This window comes from Sitodiplosis mosellana, unplaced genomic scaffold (genome assembly GCF_009176505.1).
Source record: "Sitodiplosis mosellana isolate CC-2019 unplaced genomic scaffold, AAFC_SMos_1.0 Smas_scaffold_5, whole genome shotgun sequence".
NCBI lineage: Eukaryota > Metazoa > Arthropoda > Insecta > Diptera > Cecidomyiidae > Sitodiplosis > Sitodiplosis mosellana.
Genome location: NW_022595248.1, coordinates 1,226,403 through 1,249,595, shown reverse-complemented (window position 1 = coordinate 1,249,595; position 23,193 = coordinate 1,226,403). Strand labels below are relative to the sequence as shown.

The window sequence follows — 23,193 nt, the reverse complement described above, 5'->3', positions numbered from 1 at the left end:
GAGTGATAAAAATTGTTTATACCAAGAAATTCTTACCCAGGTCATCGTCCAAATCCACTTATTATCGATTCGGTAGCACATTCAACTTGAATGAACGGAGACGTATAAAATGCACTTTACCGTTGCTCTTAGATGACATTTTTTCTTTATTTATATGATGTGTTTTGTTTATAAAAGGCCATTCTACATTAAAATGAATCGCTACATTCAATCCGATTATATGAACGGAATTTTTGTGCTGTTGACACTTTTGAAAACCGAAAAGAAAAATCGACAATTTAAGCCAGAAAAAAATGTGTATGCTTGTTGATATTGAATCCAAACGAAACAAAACGAAAAATAATATCTATGGAATTTGTTTCTACCATTTCGACTAATAAGTTCAAAATTTACACAATACACATTGATGGTTATTTTATTTAACTTTCTTACAGTCACTACAATAATCAGTGTTTTTATGCTCATTTTTCTTCTTACGGTCGCACTTTTGCCCATGCGTCCACACACAAAGATAAGGAAGCAATAATAAGCGATGCGATGCAACGTTAAGTGGTATTGCCTTAGCGTGCTGTGAAATGCAGTCATGAGTGAGAAGAGAGTAACAGTAAAATGGATGTTATGATGCAGAGCAACTGATATGACGCTGACGATGCCAAAGTCGAATCCGATTCATAATATTGAGAGTCCCAAGAATCTGAAAATGAAAACAAGACACTTGAAATGATTGTTTTCAAAATAAAAAAAACCATGGTTCATTCGACAGTAGTCACGGTGATTTACCACTGTTGAGAATCTCCGTACTATCCACTTGATTTGCCAACACGTATTTTCTTGCATCGTTTGGATTTGTCTTATCTGGAGATAGAAGAAAAACGAAACAGATGAGCTGATTGAAAGCGAAAAAGAATACAAAATGTATGGAAAAACGGCCAGAAGAAATCGAAACAGCTTGAATGAGGTAAAAATAAAGTGAATTTAGTGAAAACTTTTCACTAAAGTGTGAAAAAAAACAACACCACAATAAAAACAATGACTTACGATGAAGATGAATGATCTTCTCAGATTCACCGAGTGTGTTGTTGGCGATGCATTTATACGGTCCAAAATCGTTTGAATCTTTCGGCCGAATGACTAACTTCATGATCACTCTGTACACATTTTCAATCGTCATCGATTCATAAATGCCTCCTTCAAAGAAATTCATTCATAAAATGGCAATTTAAAAAGACTCATTCAAAAAGTTGCAGCAAATGTTTTTTTCTTTTCTTTTCTTTCATTGCTAGAAAAAAATTTCCGCCATAAATCATGTTGGTAAATTATTTACTGCGAAAAGTATTTGAATAATTTTGTTTTGATGCAGTGGCATGTTGAGTATATGCTCGAATGGAATTAAATTAGAACGCGCACCTTGTATAATTTTTTTTCCGCTAGGATCGAGCCAATAGTTGAATGAATTCGGATGTGATTCGCTAATGCATTCCAAAACCACCTTTTGACCAATTGAAGCATAAACCTTTTCTTGGTGACGAACGAATATTGCTGGTGGAACTGCCAGTAGGGAATATTTGCAAGAAAGTAAATAGAAAATTATAAGCATAAATAATTGGCATAAAGGAATTCGGTAAAATTGCTGACAAAAATTGTTTCCGAATGGGAAAACTTACAATTCACGGCGAGCATAATACGCTTGGAGACGGTCGGAGGCACGCCATTGGAAGCTAGATACCAGAAACAGGAATTACAGAGAGCGATAAAACGAGGGAGAGAGAGAGAGAAAGAGAAAAATGACTGTATGTGGATAAAAAATATTTGAATTAAATCAAATATATCATACCAATGCAAAGAAATGCACCGTTCATATGCCGATTGGCATGTCGTAGCATTAATGTCGATCCTTTGATTGTGAAAACTGCACGGGAAGTTTCCGAGCGCCCGAACAAAAACCGAAATGGCAAAGAGAAACAGAAAATTATTAAACACAAATCGTCAACCATCCATACGGAAAGCAGCGTGGGAGAAAAATACAAGCAGTGAAAAAAAGCCAACTCTCGTCGAAAAAAAATTGAACAATGCACAAAAATATTCGCATTGCTGAAAATTTGCAACAAAACCAATTATAAACAACTGTAATTTGATTACTAAAAATAGGGGCAGAGAGAAAAAGAAATAAATAATAACGAATGAACGACAATAAATGTTCGGGATCAACAAACTAGTTGAGCATTTCGAGAAATGTGGCTGTTTTTTTTTGTGTGTGAAAGAGTCGTTGGCAAATTAAGAAGTGTACAAACTTTCTTCGCTTCCGATCGACATCAATGGCTTTCTCTGTTCGCGCCGCCACTCTATCTCAGGCTCGGGCAATCCTACGGTATTTTTTTTTTTTTTCAAAAAATTGAAAATTTATTTCATCAACAACCAAATATATCGAAAACCCAAAAACAAACCTATGGCGGTGCATGTTAATGTTACATTTTGCCCTTCATCGACGGACATATCATGACTTGTTTCATAATCGATGATATCCGGTGGCACCTAAAAGAAGTCGAAACAGCTCGAATGAGGTATAAACGAAGAGTATTTAGTGAAAACTTCTTTTTTTTTTTACTAAACTCACCACAACGGCCAAATAGCCCAACGCACTTTTCATTGGGTCCGTGTTTATTTGACACTTTTTTTGCATAGCGAATAGAAAGAGAGAGGGAAAATAAACTATTAAACATCATCAAAAGTTGGATAGAAAAAAAAATAGTTTTTTTTCTCTCTCGGTTGAAAATTGTTTGCATAATAATAATCGCAAATAAACGGAAACGGATAATTGGCTTCAAAATTTTACCATATACCACCCTTGATCCGATTCTTTAACGTCACGTATTCGCAATTGCCAGATTCGATTTTCGGTGTGCGTTATGCCGATGCGATGGTTTTTCGTGATCGTGTTGTTTTGAATTGTCAATATGGTTTGCGTGTCCACCCGTAACCAGGCTATCTACTCGTTGCGTTGTTACAGGAATTAAATAAGTTATTATTAATCAGAAATGTTTTGCAAATGGAAAATCTCTAAATATAGATGTGAAATGTGTGTATTTTATGTGTCGATTGAATTGCCAAGCAATCTAAAAAAAAACCAATCAGAAATAACAAACGACACATCATCAAAATATAATCACAGCAAAAAAAAAAAATACTAAACACCATAACCAAGCGACCTGAATAACAAAAAACGACTTTTCACTATTTATTTCTCTGTGTGTATGTGTATGCAAAGACAAACAAAGGATGATTGCCTTCGCGATGATGTTGATGCAAATTCTGAAAAATATTTGATAAATTGACAAAAATCTCATCCAAATATTTACCATTGACTGGATGCAGTGATACGGAACATGTGTATACAAGACAAGATGAGATTGAAATCATAATACCGAGAAAAACTGTCTTGCAATGCGAAAAAAAAATTCCATCTACACTACTCTGTCTCTCCGTCGCAATACACAATCTGAGTGAATGTTGACTAAAGGTTTTTGGCTAAACAAATGTGGTATTTTCAATTTACATGCAATTTTGTGTCAACATATTACGGAATCGTATGCATAGTAATAAACTCAGGAATTAGCTTTATGAGCGACATGATTGTATGCAACAGTCGCATCAGCAGTCAAACGAAACACATATAGAGGTGCATGACAGTGATTCTCTGCCAGATGGATGATATTTTCAAATTCATTCTTACCTTGTACGAATATAGGTCATGGACTACACAAGTCAAAATCGCTTCACGAGACACAGGAACAGTGATATTTGCGATTGGTGAACTGAAATTCGGATCGGGTGCTGTTGGGTTTGGAATGTTTCCCGTCGCGCGCGCACGCACAAACACACACAGAATACCAAACAGCGACGGCAGTGGCAGACGATCAAAAGATAGCGTGAGGAAAAGAGAAAGGGAGACATAAAGGAAAAGGACAATTTCAAACAATTATTATTATCTCTGTTGGGTGAAGAGCGAGTGCGTCGAGTGTATTTCTACACTCTCCGCACTCGGATATTAAATGCTAATTTTACGAGCTATTTCTTTCTTCCGACGAGCAGATTTCGAGGGCGCTGAAGAGAAGAGAAAAATAATTCTCAAATGTCAGCGCAACGGTTTATAAAAGCCATAAAAATACGGTTGTTAGTTTTCGACGAATAGACAGAAAATTTTTCGTGTACTTGTAAATGAACCAGAGTACACTGGTACACTGGTCGTTTGTGCGGACAATTTCACTGTTGCGACAACTGAAGTGCACAAAAAATACTAATTTTGCGTGTTTGTCTTTCTCGACAATGGCTATAAAAATGTGTGTCTGTGGAAGACACAGAGAGCGAGAGAGAGAGAGAGAGAGAGAGAGAGAGAGAGAGAGAGTAAAATGGCAAACGCAATGCTTTCTATTAAATTATGAGCGCAGTTTTCCCTTTTTTTTCTTCTTCTATTTCGACTAACGTGCCAATCCAAACCAGTGCTCGTGGATGCAATAATGTGTGACGAACGGAAAAACATGTGCGCGATACTTTAACACCCCTTATTAAATTAAATTAATTTGCTTTTTGCCAGCTTTTCCGAAATAAAACCGACGACACAGAGTGAGAGCAAGAGCAAGGGGAAAAAAAAGAACACGCGCCGTCGAGAAAACAATTTTAAAAATGCCAAAGCGGACAGAAATAATCATAACACCTCTTATAGTCTTGCTATGCAAACGCAAGCACTTCTACACTGTGTGGAAAACACACAGTCATTGGTATCAATGTTGCACGCAACACTAATTAAAACCTATGATCATGTTCAAATAACAGCTCGACAATCGTTAAAATCCAACGACGGGCATCAGCTCAGCAGCCACCCAATGCGCTCTCGCTACAAACCATCAAAACTCACACAAATATTGGATAACTGGTAACAAGTGTGTGGACGCTTCGGAATTTTAATCCAAACAAAATGAGTTCCTTGCTGCTGCTGTTGCTGCTGTTCTCATTCGTTCGTCCTTTTTTTCGGTCGGTAGCTCGCTCAGTTTCATTAGTACGTATATTATCTTGCTTATTATGCATTATTTTAGAGAATTTTTTTACGTTTTCTCATTATTCCGGCGATAATCCTTCAGAAAGGATCACAATATGATGTCCAATTTCTTCCGCGATTTTCACAAGCTCGTAATCTAATGCGAGAGACATTTTCGTGTCTTTCACATGAATTGGGTGCGAATGGAGCCTCAACGGATGGATTACTTGTCGCACGCGCTGCATGGAATGGGTTTTCTATTGGTAATTAAATTGATATGAATTTCCATGGAACAAAGATCGGGTTCATAAGATGTGTTTCTTAAGAAAAGATATCAAATTAGAGTCACATTTCGCAGAAAAATAAGGAAATAAATTTAAAAGTTCTTTTTTGCTCTTGGAAAACTTGTTTCGTATTTTTTTCCCGGAAAAGCTTAAGTTTTTGTTCCAAATAATGACTCTTTCTCTATCTTTCCTTCTGAATCTTTTTATGACGAAATAAAGTGTTAGGAAATGCTGCAATATTTCAAGGTTTGAAGAAAATAGTTTGGACAGTAAGGCGGAGAAAAGACACAAAAAAACAGAAAAAGCTAAAAATAATAGATAAAATTAAATTTCAAGGTCGATTTCAACCAAAAATGGTCAAGAAATTGAACGAAAAATTGCAGCGTTCATTCTATCAAGAGGTCAAGATCTAACTTCCGACATGTGCAATATGTCATCCCAGTGTTTGTACAATGATGTTATCGTGATTTTGTTTTACTTAAGGAAAGCCCTTCCACACGAAAGACACTGCGTATCATTTATATATATATAAACGGACCGGCAGAACAGAACACACACAGTCCGTATTTTGACACGAAAAGGAGCAGCATGGAAAATGACATCGGAAGCCACGTTCACTTAAATGCTCACGTTACCGTCAATTTATTCATTGGATAAGACTCTCTCTCGTGAGAAACGCAAGGTAAACGGGTGGAAAATGATGTGATAAATACAGGTTATTCTTACCCATGAAGCCAGTTAATCTCGGTTCATGGAAGTTCGATGCGTACTTGAAATATGAATGAAAAAAAAAGCGGTGAAAGAATTGCGGGAAAATGAGAGAAAGTTTGTTTCAAGCAGAGAAAAAAGTTTGAACTGGCTTTTAAAAGAGCATTCTTCAAATGAATCTCATTTAACTCATTTCATTTGAATGGGCTATCACGAAAAATTCAATTAGAGTCATTCCATGTAACGTTTGAACTTCTGTTGCGTTATGACGTCATCATACATCCAAGTTCCTTCTGAGAATTGATATAAACACCTGAATATTTCAACGGAAAAGAGTCTTTCGTAATGAACTGCGAACTGCGAACTGCGTATGAAGTGTGTTCGTTGTTAGGCCCTTGAATCATTTTGATTTTGTTCCTTATTATTTAAGTGGTTGATTCAATTTCTTGTATAACACAGCCCATTTCAATATTTGATTGCGGAAACGAGATGGGGGAGAGACATGACACAGCGCGCAGGAGAGTGGGAGAGACTTTGAAACATTGTTGATAATTGGATATTTATACTCGGGTACAGCCGAAAATTATGCATAATTTTCTAATTTGGTGTATGGTTTGTGTATAAACCAACTCACTAATTTCAGTGCGATAAAAAACAATTTGTGTGTGGCAAACAGAGAGAAAGTAAAAAAAAAACACGTAGCAAAAAAAAGGGCCAATTGTTCGAGTCCATTAGTTTGTTTCTGCAGTGTTCGTCGCCAACACAGAAACACACGGTGTCCGTTGCTTCTTGCACGTTGTATCAGTGTGCTGAACGTAGAAAAAACGGTGGATTCAGTTCAGTGCTCACGATCGCAAAGAAAATTGCTTGCTCTTTTGCCAAAGGAAAATGAAGAAAAAAAAGAACACTGAATGAAAATACGAGAATTTCTTGGTAAACGTGCAGAAAAAAAAAATGGAAAGAGAACGAGGATTGAAAAATGTCATGCCTCCTAATAAAAAACAATAACAACCCAATCATATTCGTCGGAAGACCGATTGCAAGGTGAGGATAAACACAAAAGAACGTGAAACAAACGCCTGAAACATGCAACAATGAAATAACACACTTGGTAATATATGCTCCGCACAATCCGAAAATTATATGGTTTTGAAAACGATAATATAATAATTTTTTTTTCTTTACAATGTTTGCCAAGGCAATGGCTGTGTGTCGCTTCTAATTCACATTTTTGTAAATGTGTGTGTATGGTCTTGCGGTAAAGGAAAATGCTACGTCAACAATCACGTTAAAAAACCATACATTTTTCTTTCATTAAAATGTGTTTCTTTTTGTTTTTTCGAAATAAGAAAAGAGAAGAGAGCGACACAAAAAAAAAATGCGAAGAAATCTCAGTGAATGAAAGAAAATAAATACGAAAATAATAAAGAATAGAAGAAAAATATTTGGATTTCTTTGCCGAGTATCAAGACACAGAGCGTGTGATATGATTTCCCTTTTGGGCTGACATGCATGTGGCTGGGTTTGCCTAAATTTGAATACACCGTTTATGATTTGCCCACATCCGGTGTTGCGTTCTCACATTTTCATTAAACGAGAAATTGTAATTGAGCATAAATGGAGACGTCTGTCTTTGGACGGCGGCTTGGCTGCCGGCACAACAAGGAACGAACCAACTCTTAGGAATTATTTTTTTCTTCATCTCCTCTCAACGAATGAGAGAGAGAGAGAGAGAAATCGAATGCCAAATGGAGAAAGAATTCTGTTCAAGTGGGACGAACGAACAAAAAAGCAAGTGAAAAAGAATAAAAATTCGAATTACATTTTGGAATAATTGCACGGATACAATGAATAAACGATTAAAATCGATTGGAATGGAATGTCTGGCGTTGAACAATATGTCGGTGTATGAAGGAGCCATTCATTGCAAGGGCGCGCACATCGAATCCGTGGATCAAATCATTATTATTATTATTATTCGCGATTGAAAAGGCGTCTGATCGCCACTTCAGACATTCTTAATATATTATTCATACCAGTTTTCGCTGGCCCATTGCAATTGCGACTTATTACAACGAATACAATTTTGACGTCTACGCGTTTTATTCTCTTTTTTTGCTTGTTTATTCTTTTCGTTTCACTCGAATCATATAAAACAAACAATTTAACGCTGACGTGCCGTTGGCCGATAAAATATCTGAAATTGAAGAAAAAACACAACATAATTTTTAGGAGATTCGAAAAATAATTTTTCTGTCAGCCGGCTATAAATACAGGCGCCACCGCACGCATTTAATGGAATAAACAACGATAATTATTCATTTTATGATGAGCATAAATTGAAACCTGCTATCAAATAGATACAATGTTGCATTCAGCTTTGGCACCATCGTGCTATTAGTAATCTTTAAAACGCTGTCTTGTATTTCAGCCTGGATTTTAGTTTGAAAACCAGAATTTAGATCAAGTCCAATGTGTTTTTTTCTTCCTTCACGGGGGATTTGCTTGAAAAACAAGCACCAGTGCAAAACGACAGCGAAGGAAAAAAAAGCTGTGCCAAAACTCACTGAAAATGAGAGCGAGAGTCTGTATTTAAACGGAACATCCGAGAGCAGAGAAAAAAAATTGTGGTCTGTTTTTCAACAACCAATTACATTGAACAGGTAATTTATAGCGACGAAATATTCGTTAACAGCATGAGCTTTGTGTGTGTGCCAGAGTAAGCGTCCAATGTCTTTTCATTTCTCAAATAAGCGTGTGTTTCGCATTTGGTGTGTTTCGTCGCCAGTTTTGCTTCCATTCAAATAAATCAAAAGCAGCATTTTTTCCCAACGAAGAGGAATAGTGCCGAGAGAAATAGAGAGAGAGAGAGAGAGAGAGAGAGAGAGAGAAAAACAACCATACAAATTTGTTCCTATCCACGACGACGTGGATAATAAAAAGAACGCACGCCAAATAAAAATTCATTCTTTTTGGAATCGTTTTTTTTTTCTCTTCGTTCAACTACACCGTGATGTGTATCAGTGGCAGCAAGAAAATGCATAAAAATAATACATGCAAATCGTTTGCTGTTCACCATTATAAATGTCAGAGTCGTTTGAAATATTCCACATGTCTTAATAAGTTCAGGCGAAATCAAATCAGGATCCCTTCAAACCGAAACGTTTTCATTTTTTCGTCGAATAGTTAATGGTATCTCCATTTTCAGCACGCCCCAAGAACCGATTTCGTTCGTTGAACTAGCGAAACTATAAACGTAGCGGTGGTGCTGGTGGCAGTGGTGACGGTTTTTTTTTCTCTCTATTTCTCTCCCATTCTTCTTTCCGTCAGTTTATGAGCTGAGACAGACTTGGTTTGAGCTTAATAATTTTTGATGGAAATTGGAGTAAAATCGTGTCTCTGTTTATCGTTTTCATCGGCGGACGAGAGTGAGCTGTCTTGAACTGGCTTAGGCATTCGCTTCGTGTGCAATGGCAAATCATGTGTGACAGTCAATGGTTACTGTTTCACCATTTATGATTTGCGACAGCGTTGCGTGCTGTTCGCGAACCACAACACCACCACCAAACAACCCATCTTTAAACACTAACGAGACACAATTACCGTACAAACGTTTAACAACCCGATTTCAATGGCGCACACTGTTTACTCGAAATACGAACATCAACGAAAGACAGCAATAAATAAAAAAAAAACTGCCAAATAACAATGAACGACGACAAAAAAATATACCGACAATAAAAACGGAGGGAGGAAAAATTCATAATTTTTACGATTATTTTGAACGGCAAGGGAGCGCAATTTCAAGCGATTAATAACTATGATTCTTCTGCAAAGAGGACTCTCTTCTCCATGTGACTCATTCAATGATCGTTAGGCTGACCCATTTCTCGTCTTTCGCGCGCAAAAATAAATGCCATTGCACACAAAATACCACGTCATACAGACATTATAAACGCCATCAAATGAATTATTCAAGATGTGACGACGCGATGATTTTATCATGTGCAACCCATTTTCCGAGTGTATGGCCACGACAAGAGATCTTGTGTTTCGTTTATGTTGCGCCATTTTTCAGTTGGTCAGACGCTTTGCAAAATTCCTGGCATTTATTCATATGTTGGCTGTGTGTGTGTGTGTACGTTTGGCAATGTCATGAACAGCAAGAAAATCGTTGTGGTTTCATTGTGCGCCGGCGAAAACGGCTAAAATTCCATGAAAATTGTTTATGACATATGTGTGTTTCATACGCTTCTATGCTGTCGCCGCGCGCATACGCACACACACACACACTGCCTAGCTTTCGCTTAATCTTAACAATAGGAAAAAATATTTCGAACTAGTTTTTTTTTCAGCTGTGCCAAGCTCTTTGTTATTCGGAACATTAGCTTGTTTTTTTTTATTGCTGTTATGTGCAAGGCTCGAGGCTTACTCGAGGTGCGTGGCATTTTGTTGTTTGTTGCCCGTTGTATTTTCATACGCTCTCTGAGTGCCTCACACACACTGCAAACGGTGAGTAATAAAGCATTTACCCAAAATGGCGTTATTTCATATATATATATGCGCCAATCGACGACGCTAAATACAAGAAGGTAAAAATTCAATAAATTACACTTTCAATGGATAGGTTATGGTTTTTATTTCGGTTAGCTATTTTTAAATTATCGTTTCATTTTGTCATTTTATCCAACGACAACGACGACAACAACAACGAAAATATTGGCATTCCATACGGAAAATGAGACATTACGTCGGCACAAAATAACGTTCATAAAATACTTTATTGGCCATTCAAACGATCGAAAACAAAATGATTTCTGAATACGATGTAAACAATTTCGAAGGAGTCGTTCTATTTTTCTTCGCCAAAATAGAAAAGAAAAACGCGGAATTTCGATGTTTACACCAATTTGATTCGTCTGAGAATGGATAATGATTGACATGGTTCTGATTCCATTCGAATGATTTGACAGGGCCATTCTCACACGTAGGCTCTGTTTCCACGCATATTTATTTCCGTTTTGCATTTTGATGCGAGCAGCAAAAGTCGAACGAGCACATTTTGTTTTAAAATAAACGATTACCATTCAAATGTCTAGTAGTTCGTGCGTCGAATTTTTCCATCAAATGCAATACGCTTGGCATCGCTGTCTCTAATTAATGTGATAATCAAATATTTGTTTACTCTCCAGCCCTCGAACGTTTGAATGGGATTTACGTTCACCTCCGCACCTTCAACACTCACCAACTTCACGGCTGCTGTGCGTTTGTAGCATTGTTCTTTCAATCGGATGAAACACCGAATCAGCAAGTTAAGCAATCGAATGAAAATGCCGTTCGGCTTAATGAAAGACGAGCGCGCGCGCGATACAAATTTTTTTTTTGTATGGGCGACATGTTGCACCTAAGCCTTCGAAGAGGTGAGTGTTATTGTGGCCGAGGCTTTGTTTCAATTGAATGCGCTCAACATCCATCCACTTGTGTATACAGAGCGAGAGGCTCGTTTGTTCGCGCGCGTATCCAATGCCAACAGAGAGATAGAGAGACAAAGAGTGAGTTTTGAGCTGTATGTGTGTGTGTGTGTGTTTTGAGCTGTATGTTTGAAAGGTGGAAGATAAATTTCGTAGCACGACCGCACAATCACGCGGCAGGTCATCATCATTCATCGCATCAACTGTATTAAATTGCCGGTAAACGGTTGAAGCCTATTAAATTCTGATTTGTAAACCGTTTTTGTGAAATGAATCGCTTTCCATGTAAATCGCCACCAATTCCAACTATATCTGCACTGTGTACGATTGTATGTGCACTCATTCACCTCACTAAATGGCATACGGTTGAAATGGTTTTCGCTCTCTGGCCAATTTGGTTGGCGCGATCGGAGTGTGTGTGTGTGTGTGTTTTTTCCACGCTGCTTTGTTCGCTTTTCGGCGTGTGGAAAAAACGATAAACTGGCGATTCAGCATATTTCACCCGAACGATAGCTGCGGTAGTCGGAACATCGACCACTGTGCACACCAACAGACGAGAGAAAAAAAAGCCTCAACCTGATTGCAAGTCAAACGTGCCTGAATTCGAACTCAGACCGCGACAGCAAGCGAGAGAGAGAGAGAGAGGGAGGGAGTGGCAAACTGAGGGCAAAATGTAAAATTAAATATTCGTATTTGGTTTATTAAAAATTTCCAAAAGATTTGGCATATAATTTGCATTCAGCGTGTTTGGTGTGTGATTTAGGCCATAACTCGTATTCTACAACCCCGACAGTAATAGGATATAACTGATTTTATCGCCGAGGCCAATTTATTCGTTTTACGGCGATTTCACTTCTTTTTTTTCTCTCTTTTTATAAATTCTATTCCTGCTTCTTCTTCTTCTTCTTCTTCTTCTTCTTTTTTCTCCGGCTCAATTTTCCATTCCGCGCATCGACACCGTACACATGCATTGGCTTTGCGCTTTTCGTGCAATTTAATAAGGTAAATATGCTGGAAATGATAAGTGGCCATGACTGCCGTCTCTGCTGCCATCGTCGTTGCTCTCCCACGGCCATTGTCTTTTGTTGCAGCTTAATAATGTTGATTGAACACCATAATCAAACATGACGTCAAATACCATTAAAATGCCACATAACGAAATTGAAACCATGATGTTTTCATCATTTTTCTTTTCCGCCGTCAACATACGTTTTTCTGCTGATTCCAAGCATTCTTCACTGGGATATTTGCTGCGCCGTTCATTTTTTTCCCTTCAACAACACTTGATTTTCTCGTTTGATTTCTCAATCAAATTACACATTAATTTAATGATTGAAGTCGGAAATGGGCGAGAAAATGGAATGAGTCGAGAGATTTTTGACGGGTTTCTCACATAACAACCATATTCGACGCATTTTAAACCGACCAATTCAAATTGTGCACACGATTTTAATATGATCTTTTCACTTTGGAAATTTTGAAAATGGTTATTTAATCAAGTTAAACCGGAGGAAAGGGAATTTTTTTTTTCATCATATTTGATCTATTGTCCTTTGATTTTCATCTCAATAACCGAATTAATTGCTTGTGATACACTTGATTTTTTACGGTTTCACATTTGAAATGTTCGACGTCTTCTCGCCACGCATTTAGAAGAAACGAATTTTTTGGCAATAGGCTTTGGAAAAAAGAAGATCTTGAATTTGAAATTAAAGCCAGAGCGACTTACAATGGATCTACGACGGCTTTCATTTAACCCACGAACGAGATTATTGGAAAATGATTACGTTCATCGCAAAAGAATTAGTATATAAACAAAAGAGGTCGATTTCTTTTTTCAACGTCTCACAAATCGAATCGCTCAGACATTTTTCAGCGATTACATAAAACCAATCTTGAATTTGTATGTAATCTTCGAATTGCAAATAATCCCAACAATGAGCCGAATTCTTAAAACTGGATATTGTTTCGTTGAAAAATCGCTCCAAACTGAGATATATGAGAGTTTGTATTGGGGATTTAGCTCATTTGCCAAACTGTAAAATCGCAAATGAACTGCAAAGTGGGACAAGTTTTGTGAAGAATTTTGTTGCCTCTATTGAAGCGCTCGTACAATGAATTAAGAGATATAGATATGGAAAGAGAGAGAGAGTATTAATTTCTTATTTATAGTGATAATCGTATAAATTTCGTACCTGTCATCATATCTGGCGGCAGCGTTTCACAGAATTTCAACGCAAACACATAAATCATATAAACAAACAACTTCCTCATAATTATTATAGTTTGTGGTTTGAAAAACGAGACACACACACTGCAACAGAAGCAGGAAAAAAAACAATCGAGAAAGTTTTGCGACGGGATAGACGCGAAATCGGTTGGAATGAGTAGAGTGAGCGCGAAGATTTAAAATGGCAAATAAAATAGAAAAACGGCTGAAAATGCACTGACAAACCGAAAAAAAAAAACAACCACTCGAGCAATTGTAACACGAGTACGCGTACAAACACAATCACATGTATAACAAAGTGCACATACACAGCGAGTCTTTTTTGTGCTCGTCTATTGCTTTCTTACAATGGTATGAAAAAATTTGTCATCAAAAACACACAATAAAACACATAAATAAAACCGACGTTCTCGAAACACTTGCACTCGAAAAGCTGACGGTTGCACACACTTTGGTATGCCATACAAGCACACACACTCACTGACTGACTTTTCCTACTGAACCACCAAATACCGCACACTTTTCGGGAGTTTTGTTCGAGAGACAGAGAGAGAGAGAAAATCGCACAATGCACTGAATGACACGAACCCAACCAACCGACCGACGACAACGACGACGACGACGATGGCGATGTACAAGAAATGTTGCAAGTTTTGAAACCACACTGAAGAGCGTGAAGAAAACAAGCCAACATCAATATTCAAGCAAAGCCGAGAATGACGAAAACGGGAAAAATCGTTGCCCGACAAGTGTTGAATGATACCAGTACAGAGAGCGAAAGAGCAGAGGAAAGGATCAGTGTTTCATGTGGCCAAGATGCAGAAAGAGCAAAGGCAAAAGGATTTCTCGCTTGTCCTGGCAAATGAACGTCACACTATTCTTCGTTATCCTTGTTCTCGTTTCTTTGTCCAAGTTTCTCTGCTGTTTTTTTTTCTTCGTTTTTAGCTTGTATTAAATTCTATTCAGTTGACACTTGATTTATTTGCAATGATGAATACAGCTGATACGTGATGCGCGCTCATTTGTGATTCTGTTTCCGACCGAGAGAGAAAAATCGTTCTTTTTTTTCGTTGCTCTCTTTGCAAACAATATCGAGAGGTTTTTGTGTGGATTGTAGTGCGCTTTGGCCAAACAAAATGAAGACACATCAAATTTATCGGCTGACCGTCGTTGCGATTTGCATAAATGAAATTCGGACACAATTCAAATACAATGTCTCGCTGCGCAAATTGAATACGTTACGTGATGCAGTTTCTCTATTCCGAATGGAAAAACAAAAATTCGATCACCGATTATGCACCGAGAAAATTCGTTATGTTTTTATTGAACTTTCGATTTCATATGCAAACTCTTGCACAAACAAAAGATTTGTGAAAATGGTTTTCCTGCTTTTGCAACGGAAAATTGTGTCCACTTTCGTTGGGATATCAAAATCGATGCACTGCCGAATCAAAATCGTTGGCTTTTAAGCTTAATACGAAAAAGACGCACAAAATCCACACTGAATGTTTGCGCTTTGAAATTCCACTGTGATACACATCCGGTTTATGTGTTGTTTTTATTCTCGTTGTGTCTCTCTGTGTGTTGAACTAGCCTCTTCGAACCGAAAAAAAAAATCTATTAGTCGTGTTCAATTCAATTTTGAATTGTTTGAATAGGAGAAAAAAAAATCGCGTACGCAGACCGTCAGTATGGTATGTGAGTAGAGAGGATCGCGTTCATGAGTCGACTTTCGGCTTCGACGGATGAAACGTTAATAACAATTGCAAGAGCTGCATGCCACCGAAAAACTGTTATTCAAATTTTGTGTTTGGATGGATTTTGGCTGTGTGCCGTTGGAATTACGTGTAGGCGCCCCGCGCGCGAACGTGCGAGCAAAAGTGAGACGGACAAATCGTATACGGATAGAGTGTGCGAGTTTATCGAAAGTTCCACTTTAAAATTCAACAACAAAATATTTGAAAATCGCGTGGTGTTTCTGTCGGCAAAGTGAATGCAAGCGCATGCGTCCTATTGATACTGCGATTGAACACAACAACAACCTCGGCAACGGCACACAAAAAACCACACACAAACCGTTCGAAGCACATTTTCGCACACGAAACTGTTTGACTGCCGTGCTACCCTGTTTCGACGGTGTGTTTAGGTTCACATGTATATTTAACGTTTGGCGTGTTATTTCAATGCTGCTGCCGCTGTTCGTGTTGTTTTTTCTTTTATTCGTTCGTTGGCAGTGAGTTCTCTTGAACTTGTGCGCTTTTGAATGCACATTTTCAGTGTGTCGGCAAATCACTGCCTGCGTTGGCTCAAACAGAAACAGCAGCAGCAGCAGCAGCAGCAGCAGCAGCAGCAGCAGCAGCAGCAGCAGCAGCAGCAGCAGCAGCAGCAGTGGAACAGGTACACTTGTGTTTTTTCTCCTGCAACTTCCCACAGTCATAAACCTGCTATGGATAAAGGGAAAACGTATAATCGTCGCTCTCGGATTTTGGTGGTTGGTTCGCGTTTTTGACGACTCACCGACTTTGCGTGTGCACAGCGTTGAAAACACACAGTGCGATTCATTCCCTTTCCCTTCGCTCATTCCGCGGTGTGTGTGTGTTTATGTGTGTTGAGCGCCCGACATACGTAATGTACGGTACATTATTATTATCATTATTATACGTATTTTGGTTTGTTGGTGGCTCATATTATGATTACTTATTATTTTCACTGTGATTTTGATTCCGCACATATAAAACCTTTGTGCGGAATATGGGTTTTTATAGCATTCCACTGTGTCAGAACCCTGCTTGCTGCAATTCGAAGAACAAAAGACGGAGAGAATGAGCGCGCACGAGAGTGCGAGAAAGTGAGCTCTCGGGATCGACGTACGGTCACATAAAGTGTATTTGAAACGCTAATAAGAAACACGATACATGGTACTGTAATATAAATTTGTATGCTCGCATCCAATTTTACAATGCATACCGACCGAACGGGCTGCACCAAAGATGAAACTGCTGGGCGATGCGAATATTAAATGGCGAGAAAGTGTTAAATTGTACTTAAGAAAGAGGGATTATCCATATCGCTATCCTACTATCTTATGTTTTAGCAAATGCATTCGCTTTTGAAATGCGAAACGAGATGAACCCAACACACACACACCAACCTCCACCATTGTCGCCTTTGTAAATGCAATATACCTGCCCCCAACGCTGAAATTAGAATGGAAAAACCATCTTTCAAAGCGACCGGAGAGAAAATACACGCTGTTTCAAACTAAAGAAGAAGCGGGAAAAAAACGCAGAACGAAAACACTTTCATAATCTCGATGCAGACTGATTATGAAACGGATATCGTTGATTACGAGGTGCTAATTTATGTTTTCAATTGCTATAATGGTCATCAAAAGTTCAAATCGAACGCTTAAATCCTCCCTTCGAAAATTCGAAGAGCAAAATCCCATTTTTGCAAAACCTAAATATTGAAAAACTTTTTTTTTTTCGTCTTTTGCTTTTTCTGCTGATTCGTTACAATGAAACTCAGGCTAATTGAAATTGCTAACTCTCAAATAAAATTTTCGGCTTTTGTTCGGGCTTTGAACGCGCTCACGCATACACACAATTCTCCGGTCGCAAAAGAATAACAAGCAAAATTGTTTAAATTTACACTTTTTCACCCCATTGCGCGACCGTTTAACACAGCAGCACGCATTTTCTCATTCATTTCATTCACACCATTTCATTTCGATACTGATGATGGCAGCGCGCTCCTGCTGCCGTATTCGTTCTGCCAAATACAAATCCAACATTCCACTTTTCCGTGTAATTCTTCATGCACGCTTCTCGTATAAATCAACACCGATCTTATTAAGAAAATGAAAATAAATACGCCAAATCGACCCAAAAACCCGTCGAGCATTTCTTCGTTTCGGTTCTTTTTTTTCGTTCCGCATTCGCATCTTCGATGCCATTGAATAGTGGCAAAATGGGTTTGGAACGCTTCTTAAAATCGTCTATTTTTTTCCTGCGCTCGCATTGCGATATGGGCGAACCGTAAAAAAGTGTGTATTAAAGTCAAATCTTTATATGGATGCATGAAACGAAAAGGGTCGCGCTCGACACTTTGGTATTTGGCTACAGGTACGCGCGTGCAAAAGAGAAATATTGTTTTTATTTGCATTTAATCGGCTCGAAGAATAAACGATACGCAGAAAGGGAAAAAATGCGACGCCAAAAGTTAAACGACTCTTTGTTTTGCATTCAGCCGTCGAAATGCACACCAGGCTCTTCAATGGAATGTTTCTTTTAACGAGAAAATATGCTGACATTTAAATACTAGACTAGTGAATTTGTTTCAGCGTTAATTAGCTAATATTTTCGTCTTGCTTTGGCATCGCGTCGTAATTTTTCACTTCGATCATCATTTGGAATTCGCATCGTCCGAACCAAAAGACAGACAACATTTTGTTTTTCTTCGACTTAAACCAACGGTCATGTGTTGTATACGTTTGCCCACCCGATTTCAAGTCAGATGAAAAAAAAAATCGTTTGTGTTTACCTTGCATTTGCCAATGGTCAAGAACAAACGATGTGAAAATAATCCCGTTGGATGTTAATTTATGTCGAAATCTTTTGTCTCGACGATGCAAAATATTTTTGTTTGTTTTACACTTGTTTGTGAGCCGAATTGTTGTTCTTTTTAGCACTACATGAACTGTAGAGCTACTAATCTGCTTTTTTTTCTAGATACTTTTTGAGTGATGAAACAAATTATGGCGAATTTGAATTTTATGCTCATATTTTTTATTTAATTTAAACCAAAGGCAGTATATTTCAAAAAAGAAATTAAACCAAGATCTTGTTATTCATTTTGATAATAATATATTACTTCAAAGTTACTTTGATGAAATACATTTCATGTAGTGCGCCAAAAAATAGTTTGTTGTGAAACAACAAAATAGATTAAATAACTAAAAACTCAAGAACGCAGAGCGGAGCGAAGCGAAGCTCTGCGGTCTTGTTTCTATCTATACTATGGTATGGCCATTGGCCAATAACAAGTATATAAGTCTAGTTTGGCTTTTGTCTTTATGGTGGCACTGTAAAGTAATGCATATTTCTTATGAATCGATTCCATAGAATATTTTGACTGAACAAAAGACACGAGCAAAAAGAACAAAATTATTCTAGAAAAATGAACAAAAATTATTGAACTACCTGGAAGCAATATGCTTGATTTATTATTTCGACTTGGGGTTATGTAGAATATTTATTTGAAGAGAAGTTGTCAACATAAAGTACAAATGAGGTAAATAAAACACGAATATCAATGGGGATTAATAAAAATTGGGATATGGGTCAGGTAGTAGATTTGGGATGAGTCACAACCGACGCAGCAAAAACGATAGAGAAAGAGAAAAAGAGAGAGAAACCAAAGGAGATACACGAATATTTAATTTCTCTGCTATAAACTAAGAATTTGAGTAGAAAAGAGGATAGCATTTAGGGTAGGTACTGTGTGGTCAATATGCTTATCTCTGAAATTCTACTTTGAACAAATGATTAGCAGAGTCTGGCACAGGCACAAGAGTTGCACATATTGAACACTCTTCTTCGTTGCATGCCTCAGTTTTCTTTTTGCCTTCGACTCGAATACACTTGCGCAGCATTCAAGAAAAAAATACTTTTTGTGCAAATAATAACAATTCAGAACGACGGGAGAAAAGAACAATTTTACAAAAATTGCAATCAAAATTCGTATTTTTATTGTATCATTTTCACACATCCCAAATCTGTATCGAAACAATGGACGCATTAGAATTGGCACCATCGCACGTGAAAAAAGCAGAATTAATGTTCTTCTGGTCGCGATACCCGGACGTTGCTCTGCTAAAAACCTATTTTCCTGACATTCAAGACAAAACTAAATTGGTTTTACTCGAACGTCGTTTTCGATGTTTTCGCAATTTCTTCTACAATCAACTGGAGCGATACGCTTGGCAAGCAATCAATGAAGGAGTCAACAGTGCCGATGATTTACGTGTGAATGAAAAAAGTGAAATTTATAGATTGCTAAAATCAAATTTCGATCAAAACGATAATGTCAATGTACCGGATCGATTTCGTGAAGTGGTCGAGTTTACGTTACGAGAATACTTTTGTCACATTCAAAGTGGAAAAATCACCCAGATCGAACAATCACCAAAAAAAGTGAGCACCCGTGGAAAAGTGTCGAGGAAATTGCGTGAAATTCTTGGCATTCAGAAAATTAAAAACGAAATCAACAGCGAAGAAACATGGGAGAATTTCATTTATACAGCAGTTTCCAAAATGGACGAACCAATTCCAGATTACTTCAAGAATTCAGATTTTTTGAACGTTGAACACACATTTAAGCCACTCAACAAGGCTGCATTCACCGATAAATTGAACTCGATCTATACGAACCGGCTCAAACATGAAAGACAATAAATGTGACAAATATTCGAATATTCGATTTGATCAAATTTGATTTGTTAGGCGCTCCGAAAATGAGTTCGTTTGGCACAATTTTTTAGAAAAATACTTTTAGGTCACAGTGAAATTAGTCAATTTCAGCATTTTTCAAAAAAAAAATCCTTTTAAAAATAAATAATTTTACTTTCGAAATAATAAATATATTCTTAGGTAGTTTATAAATCAACTTCAATTTGAACTTTAATTTAATTAACCAACAAAAAAAAACGAAAACGATTTGCATAAAATTAAATAAAACATTCATTTGCAGAAAAGAAAAGTCTTTAATTTGTTTTATTTACTTGTTACGAAAAGTGCTTCCGTCGCACATTTCGGATGCTAAACTGTTTCTCGCTTGTTTATTCAATGCAAAAATATTACTCAATCCGTGCTCCGTGCCCCTGATTAAAAACATCACATTAACGTTGATGAGTTGAATTTACGACCGTTGGGGCCACAGTTGCGTTTGCAATCACGTGCTTCGGCCAGTCAATGCACAGCGTTCAACAGGTGGTTCAATTCATACTTTGCAAACACACGCCCCACACATAGATCTCGTCACTCTGTTTGTTTATCAAAGTGGAAGAGTAAACTGGCTCAAACGCACGTGATTTTACGATTGAGTGAAAGTCAAAAATGGAAAATGTGCACTGCTCGATACGGACGTAGGATGTTATTTAGACGTTGAAACGGTATACTAGATGTCAGTACTTTGAGAAAAGGCGGCAAAAGCTTTACAGGATGTAAAAAGCTTGAAGTTCTACGTTTGAATGGCGACGCATTTCGAATTGAAAAGCAGTATATGTATACAATACACATTGTGTGTCGAAATATCCATGGAAATATCTCATTCAGACTCTGACCGTAGAAAAAGAATGGTAAAACCGCGATTCAAACTCAGAAAATGCTAGATTATTTTAGAAACCGATAAAAGATCAATATTGCCTTGTTTAAATGACTTGAATTAAATGACAACTGAGCAAACATGTTGGATGACATGGTTTTCTCATTGTTTCGAAATATTTATGAGTTATTTTGCCAATGCCAATTTGGCCAATGATTCTATAGACTTGAAAGTTTCAACAGCCATTGGACCACATGGAAATTCCATGATGGAATTAGCAGAATGAATTTTAATCGATGACCCAATTTTTCGGATTTTGTTTTTCATACAAAAATACTTTCATTCTGATGTTTTCGTTGTAAATAATAACATGATGTGACATTTTACATCAAATATTGTCAATAAAAATTATACACATCCTACAAACAAGTAAAAAATATTTCAAAAAAAAAACCTGTAAAGAAAAAAACTCTTCAACACCGTATTTTCCAAATGTACGTTAAATTAATTATTAAAGGAAAATCATTTGAAAGCCAAAATCTGAATTGAACACCAAAATTCGTCATTGTGGTAGAATTGAAAACACAATTTTTAATGAGCTTATGAAATCGTTGTTATAGCCTCTAATTTGCCAATGTTCCAAGCAAAAAAATGAGTAATCACAAACAGAAATGGCATCAAAATCAAACATCGAAACCAATTCACTGGAAATACACAGTAATTTCTTGTTATGTTTTCATTCAAATCACAAGTGTTGTTAATTGGCACTTTACAATTGTATTCTTGTATTATTGTAATTAATTGTATTCGATGTGGTTTTTCTTGCTGTGAAATTTGCATGTTCAGTACAATTGGAGCCGCAAATACGAGTAATTTCAGTCTCGGAACAGTGAAACCGATTCCTGGAAATTTGAAATGGATATGGCCTCACCTTAGTTAAGTTGCGTGCAAAAATCTACGTCATGTGACCGAAAAGCGATTGAAATGACGTATGTGGTGTGTTGTACCACGCAATCGGAACTATTATCATAGGAGAAAGAAAGCCGATACGTTACCCATTTTAAAATAATCCCGATTTTCCACAAAAATCAAACCTAAATGCAAGCCATATCAACTGGCGAATGATTATAAAACGCTTCATTCAAACAGAAAACCGAATCGTACATTGGTACACAGCAAAACTGAGTGGAACTCCACAAAAAGCGACAGGAAGATAAGTTCGCATCGATCAAATTGGATATTTAGCTTTGTTTCAGCGTACCAACGTCGAACACGGGCCATTGTTATCAATGGCATTTCCAGTTAGTAACATTTTACCTGCACACACACACACACACACATACACAAACACAAATACAATTGATATTTTCGGCACGCGGCATCCCACGGAGTCACATAAATCATTTACGTATCTTTGACATATTCGAATAAATATTTTATGTCTAGTTCGCGACGCGGTTCTCGCCGATTTGGCAGTACAACGAAAAACGAAGTAATCTGATGTTGTTTTTTTTTGAAAATCCAAATCAAATCCAATCGAAACCAGCTTCGTTGGACCGTTATAATGCCTCGATTTGACTGATATGCATTTGGCTTCTATGTAAACTACGCATTTTTTCATCATCCACGAGAAAAAAAATGTTTCATCCATCATTTTTTGTGAATGTGTGTGCGTTGCGCGAATGTTATCCCAGAAATTACGCTAATGCACCTCAAAAAGTGAAATCCATAATATGATTCTCGCTAAATTAAATGAGCGCTAAATATTTTGTATAAGGAAAAAAGTGTGTTTTCCCAGCAGTTATTAATTCAAATTTGCCATAAATAAAGAACATAATGGCCGTTTCTACGAAACATAAATGGAGGCAACGGCGATGGGCAGAACAGATACGATACACTGTGTTTCTTCACTTCGTTTTCTTCTTCAGTGTTTCCCTTTGAATTTAAATATGGAGCGCGTGATTTATGTCGTGTTGTTGTTCGAGTGGAATGTCGCCAAAGGAAGACAAATTACGTCTGCTGCTCAAAAATAAGAATGATAGCGTCTCGAACACTGGTCTTTGTCTCTTGCAAATTATCATTGAGAAAATATGAAACTGAATATTGGAACGTCGACAAGCCTCCAAACGATGGTTACACATTTTT

At 37.3% G+C, this 23,193-nt stretch overlaps 2 protein-coding genes across 5 annotated transcripts in view; both read right to left on the bottom strand.

Annotated features, from left to right (window-relative positions):
- The window catches only part of LOC129566934 (uncharacterized), a 175,728-nt gene that overhangs the window by 13,405 nt on the left and 139,130 nt on the right, over positions 1 to 23,193 (bottom strand). The window contains exon 1 of one of the 4 annotated variants that reach the window (XM_055443336.1): positions 6,084 to 6,093. The exons of the other annotated variants lie outside the window; for them this stretch is intronic. The gene's annotated coding sequence lies outside the window, so the exon portion shown is untranslated. Of the gene's footprint in view, positions 1 to 6,083; positions 6,094 to 23,193 lie in introns of those variants that run through there. 4 annotated transcript variants of the gene reach the window in all.
- LOC129566928 (neurotrimin-like) lies at positions 179 to 15,850 on the bottom strand. Its single transcript, XM_055443325.1, has 12 exons — positions 13,691 to 15,850; positions 3,731 to 3,831; positions 2,834 to 2,986; positions 2,615 to 2,668; positions 2,445 to 2,532; positions 2,292 to 2,363; positions 1,835 to 1,909; positions 1,665 to 1,718; positions 1,408 to 1,548; positions 1,039 to 1,188; positions 781 to 855; positions 179 to 694 (listed from the first exon to the last, which is right to left on the bottom strand). The coding sequence occupies exons 1-12, from the start codon at positions 13,767 to 13,769 to the stop codon at positions 582 to 584; spliced, it is 1,155 nt and encodes a 384-aa protein (XP_055299300.1). The 5' UTR covers positions 13,770 to 15,850; the 3' UTR covers positions 179 to 581.

What these genes read in the sequence shown, in the direction of transcription:
- LOC129566928 (XM_055443325.1), bottom strand. Translation starts at nt 13,769, where the DNA reads ATGAGGAAGTTGTTTGTTTATATGATTTATGTGTTTGCGTTGAAATTC. An exon ending in GCCGCCAGATATGATGACAG is followed by an intron (nt 3,832 to 13,690) that starts GTACGAAATTTA and finishes CAAACCCAACAG; the next exon opens with CACCCGATCCGAATTTCAGT. An exon ending in ATGACCTATATTCGTACAAG is followed by an intron (nt 2,987 to 3,730) that starts GTAAGAATGAAT and finishes CGCAACGAGTAG; the next exon opens with ATAGCCTGGTTACGGGTGGA.